This window comes from Macrobrachium nipponense, chromosome 11 (genome assembly GCF_015104395.2).
Source record: "Macrobrachium nipponense isolate FS-2020 chromosome 11, ASM1510439v2, whole genome shotgun sequence".
NCBI classification, from domain to species: domain Eukaryota; kingdom Metazoa; phylum Arthropoda; class Malacostraca; order Decapoda; family Palaemonidae; genus Macrobrachium; species Macrobrachium nipponense.
Window position 1 is genome coordinate 74,227,219 of NC_061087.1, and position 5,194 is coordinate 74,232,412.

Consider the following 5,194-nt stretch of genomic DNA (forward strand, 5'->3'; position numbering starts at 1 on the left):
CTAACTCAGACTGAACAATGTAGATAAGTATGTTGAATCATAGGTCAGTATGACTGTGACAGATTACATAGCTTTATACATGCACCTCCTAGTAATAATTGCACTTGAAGATATCCAAATAGCTTTTATGTCATGGTTCAAATACTTGATCTGGTTCTGTGAAGTATGTACCATATACTTCCCCCTGCATCATTACTGTATGAATATAAATTCATGCAGATTGTAATTACATTTATACTGTAATTATGTAAACAGTTTCTCTTATAATATCTGTGAGTAGCCCCATAGGTTCAGATATACCTTAGGAATGTCTGCGGGTCAGTGTAGGAAGCCTGTTGTTAATAATACCTGACATGTGAGATTCAGAACTGATTTTTTTTCATATTGTGTTTAAGATTTCCTGCAGAAGGAATAAAAACCCAAGTTGTGAATCACACATATTGCAGCAAGCAATTAGGGGCCTTTCAAAAATTATGTAATGTCTTAGGTGGGATGGAGGGGTTTTGGTGTAGTGTTATGAGTTACATAACATTTTCAGATTTTTTCCTTTGGTTTCTTTTGAAAAGATGTAAATGTAGGACGAAAACGAGATAGTAAAGATTCTGAAATAGACTTTCATTATATTTTGGTAATGCTGACAGTATGGTATTTAATGTGTTGCATAATTATATGCTAAACAAATATCACAAACTCAACCCTTATTTGTACTTTAATATTTTGTGCTATATGCATTACATGGCATGGAATAACATGACAAACTCATCTCTTTTCTGAGCTCTGACATTCTCTACTTTATGCTTAAATATGACCTGGAAAAATACCACAAACGAAATTAATCCTCTTCTAAACTTAGGCATAGTCTACTTTGCGTATTATGATAAACTTAAAGAATAATACTGCAAACTAAAAACTGACATCTTTATCACCCATCAACTGAACCTAAATAATTAATAAGCCACTCTGTCTCCGCACCGGATACATAATAATCCCGTATGGGTGGGATGGTGTTCCCGGGTGATGTTATATAATTTTCTATGGGGTGTCTGGATGTTTTATGAGAGGTGAAAAGGGGAATGAGGGTGGTGGGAAGGGTGTGGGTGGTAAAATATTACCATACAAAAATGTTAAGTAATGTTTGAACGGCACCAAGGCACATTTTCAAACCTCCTGGTATGCAAGAGCTTAAGTTTCTGCAAGAGAATTTGAAGTCCAGAATGTGTTAAGAGGCAACAATGTAGCTGCCTAAGCAGATGTAGTCTAATAAGAAGTAACCAGAAGGAGTAAGGTGGCATGTAGTACATCAGTAACAGCAAAGGCAAGATTTATACAGCCCAGCAAACTACAATATTAATTATATCCTTATTAATAGAGTATCAGATACGGTAAATTTTAAAATAGAATAAAATGATTGTGCAGACTATTGAATACTGACTGTTAGGTATAAGGTATTAAGCCTAGGTTACTATTAATATTATTTTGCCTGTGGATAAATCTTACGTGGGATGACTGCCTATCGGTTTTGACCCATGAATAAGAACGACAATATTTAGTTCTGCCTCTAGAGAGCAAAACTGTAAATTGATGGTGGTAAGAAAGGGCCATAACGTCAGAAAATTGGTCAACTGGTCAACTTTTTTGTTCAAATGCAAATGTACAAAAACTACAGTAGAATTTTTTTTCTTTTCTACATATGGCGCACATTGTCATTGGTAAATACTGTTAAGTGTCATATCCTATGGTAAATTCCAGCAAAGTGCCGCAAAATAGGAGGCACTCAACACAGATCGTCGCCTTTGTGGTTAAGAAGAGTTACAACAATCACACAGGGTCTGGGATCTTACCCTTTTTGGAGGTTCAGCAAGCTGAGAGAAAGCAATGATGGGCGAGGCTCACCTCCAAAAGTACGTATTGCAAGGAAAGGGGTTACACGACTCCTTACATAAACTGAAGAAACACCAACAAAAATATTGTTCATAGGAGGTGGCAAGGAACTCCTCCAAGATACCACCAGCTGCAAAGCATTGAGGGCCTCTTCAGAATATTCATGCAAACTGCTATAAGCCGTTAGAGAATAAGGGCGCTGAAAACCTCTCTATAGGGAGCCATTAACTACCATTTTCCTTTCTCAAAACTTCCCCACATCACCAGCAGAGATGAAAAAAAGAAGGTGGCAAACACCCAGAACACTGTCAAACAGGAAAAGATAGACATTTACATCGGTGACGTACCTATTAAACTACAACTACCCTTTGAGGGGAGGAAAAGACTCCAAGTCTAGCCTTCAAAAGACATATAAACAAAACTAGACAAAACACAAAAAATTACTTTAATGGGCCAAAAATCAGAAGCACCGCAAAATACAAAATTAATTAAATACGTTAACTTTATTACATCTCCCTGCCAAAGAGAGAAAAAATTATCTAATTTTTTTTTTTACAAAATTCAAAGTACAAATGAAATCAAATGACCTTAAAGTTACTTTAAATTTTAGCCAAGCAAAAAGCAAATGAAGTGAAGGCCTGAAAAATAAAGAATGTTATTATTGCAGAAAATTCATTCCTTTATAAAGGACCTAGACAAAACTTTGGAAACTATATTGTCCATCCCTGGTATATGCCATATTTTGAGATCATACTCTTGGAGGGTTAAACTCCACCTAAGAAGTCGTATATTTTTATCTGTGAAACATTGCATAAAGTCTAAAGGGCTGTAGTCGGTATAAACTACAATGGGATAGTTAGAATTTTTTAAATAAACATTAAAATATTGAAGTTTTAGGCTGTGTTTAAGCTGCCTAAGTTTTCTGAGATGTAATCTGTTACTAATGAATTTATTTGTAAAGAATACCTGTTCTCTGAGGAATAAAAGATGATAATGATTTTGATTATATGGAGAAGATGGCTATTGATCGAAATATCTATTAGTTAAAAAGAAACCCACAAAATTGCGGAGTATAACTTGTTTACTTGTAAGTATTTACATAGTATTTTACTCAACACTTGACTGTTTTCACGCCCTATCTGCAGCCCTTTCTCATAAGATGTGTAGTTTGCCAGACTGGGTCAAAGCCCAGCAGTCTTTTGGAACTTCTTGATGAGCTGTCATTTATGTTTCCCTCTTGTCACTCTGATATCCTGAGCTAATGGTCAGTGGGATTAACCCTTCCAGTAAGTGAATGTTTGTTGGGCAGAAAACCTAATCTCCAGTTCAGAAGAGTCAATCTTAGCTTCTTTCAATATCAAAGCTCGTTTTATGAGATCTTATGAGGTGAAACCTTTGTTTCCTTCTATCACTTTAATCTCTCTGATGAGTATTTCTTCCACTACCCTCCTATGACTGATTTCATTGCTTTTGTATATAAAGCCTACTGTTTTTAAAATGCATCCTATGTTCCTTTTCCCAACAATGCTTAGCTATAGCACTCCCTTGTGGGTTAAGCTGTACTGCTTTCTGTGTTCTTGGATTCTATTCCTTATTCTTGTACCGTTACCCCCCATATTGTCCCTTACAATTGCTGCAATTAATTATGTATACCCCCTAGATCATCTGCATTACTGTCTTCTCCTTCCACTTTATTTTTTACATACTTTGTTTTTTACAGTATTATAAAAGGTATACACAAATTTATGTTTACTTTCTTTCATTTTTTAAGTAATTTGTTCCTATTTTAGGCATAAAAGGGAGGGCAACAATTTTCTTTGTTTCATATTTGATGTACTCTATATTTCCTCTGAGGAGGGGCGTTGCACCACCAGAGCTTGGGACAGTAGAAGGCGGGTTGGACCTCTGCGGATGGTGGGGAGGCGGTTTGGGCTGTCGAGGCACAAGGATGGTGGGGAGGTGGGTTGGGCTACCGAGACATGGGTATGTCGGGAGGTAGGTTGGGCCTCCAGGAAGCGAGGGCGGTGGGGAGGCAGGTTGGATTGCTGGGGCTCGGGGACACTGGGGAGGGGGGTTCGGCCAGTAGGGGGGTGGGGAAGGTGGGGAGGCAAGTTGGGCCCGGCAAGGTACAAGGATGGTGGGGAGGCAAGTTGGGCCATTAGTGTGTTGGGCTGTGAGGAGGCGAGTTGGTTGGCTGGGGTGGGGGGAGGTAGACAGTTGGGAGATGGGTTGTGAAGAGGTGTGTTGGGCCGCTGCAGGGAGGGGCGGAGTGAAGGAGGGTTTGGCTGCCAAGTGGGTGGGGGAGGGGGGATTGGTGGAGAGACAGTTTTTGCTGCCAGGGAGCAGAGACAGTGGGGAGGCAGGTTGGGCCACTGCAGATGGTGGGGAGGCGTGTTAGGCCGCTGGGTCAGAAGACGGTGTGGAAGGAGGTTGGGCCATAGGGGAGTGGGGACAGTTGGGATGTGGGTTGGGTTGCCAAGGCACAGGACACATGGGGTTTGACAGATGGGTCACCGGGGCAAGGGGATGTTGGTGAGACAGGTTGGGCGCATGGGGTATAGGGACAGTGGGGAGGCCAGTTGGCAAACAGGCTGTATGCGCAGACAGTGTGGAGTCAGGTTGGGATGATGAGGAGGTGAGTTGGGCTATCTGAGCACGGTGGGGAAGTGGGTTGGGCTGCCATGGCGCTGGACTGATGGGGATGAGAGTTGTACCTCCTGGGCATGGGGACAGTGGAAAGACGGGTTGGACCTGGGTTAGCGGGTTGGCCCACTGTGGCAGTGTGGAAGCAAGTTGGGCGCATAGCACAGTTGGCAAAGGTGGCGAAAGCTGGTTTGGGTTGCCTAGGGCAGGGGAATGGGTGTGGCGGATTGGGCTGCCGGGTGCAGAGACAGTGTCAGTGTGTTGTCCACTAGTGACTTGGAGGGTGGTTGGGCATGGGCTGCCAAAGGGACAGTGGGGAAGGCCACTATGAGGCATTGGGAGGTCTGGGACAAGAGGGAGTGGGGGGCAGGTTGGGCTCCTTGGGACAGGGGGACAGAGGGAGGCGGGTTGGGCCTCTGGGACAGGGGGGACAGTTGGGAGGTGTAGGTCCCTCGGGCTGACATGGGGAGCGGGGCAGGGGGAACAGTTGGGAGTGTAGGTTCCTCTGGGACAGGGACAGTGGGGAGGCGGGGCAAGGGACAGTGGGGAATGCTAGGTGGGCCCCTCTGGGACAGGGTGACAGTTGGGGAGGGCGTGGGAAGCTGTTCTCTGAGGGTCTCTACTTAGGGTTTCTTCCTCTCTCTGCTCTCTGCCTTTTCTCTCTCTCTGT

General features: G+C 42.9%; 1 protein-coding gene across 1 annotated transcript in view; it reads right to left on the reverse strand.

Annotated features, from left to right (window-relative positions):
- Positions 1-731: 731 nt before the first annotated feature.
- The window catches only part of LOC135209103 (uncharacterized), a 21,967-nt gene continuing 17,504 nt past the window's right edge, over positions 732-5,194 (reverse strand). The window contains exons 2-5 of the mRNA XM_064241721.1: positions 4,335-4,868; positions 3,719-4,253; positions 1,940-2,054; positions 732-809 (exon numbers count right to left, since the gene is read on the reverse strand). Coding sequence (XP_064097791.1) covers positions 732-809; positions 1,940-2,054; positions 3,719-4,253; positions 4,335-4,868 — 1,262 coding nt within the window. The remainder of the gene's footprint in view (positions 810-1,939; positions 2,055-3,718; positions 4,254-4,334; positions 4,869-5,194) is intronic.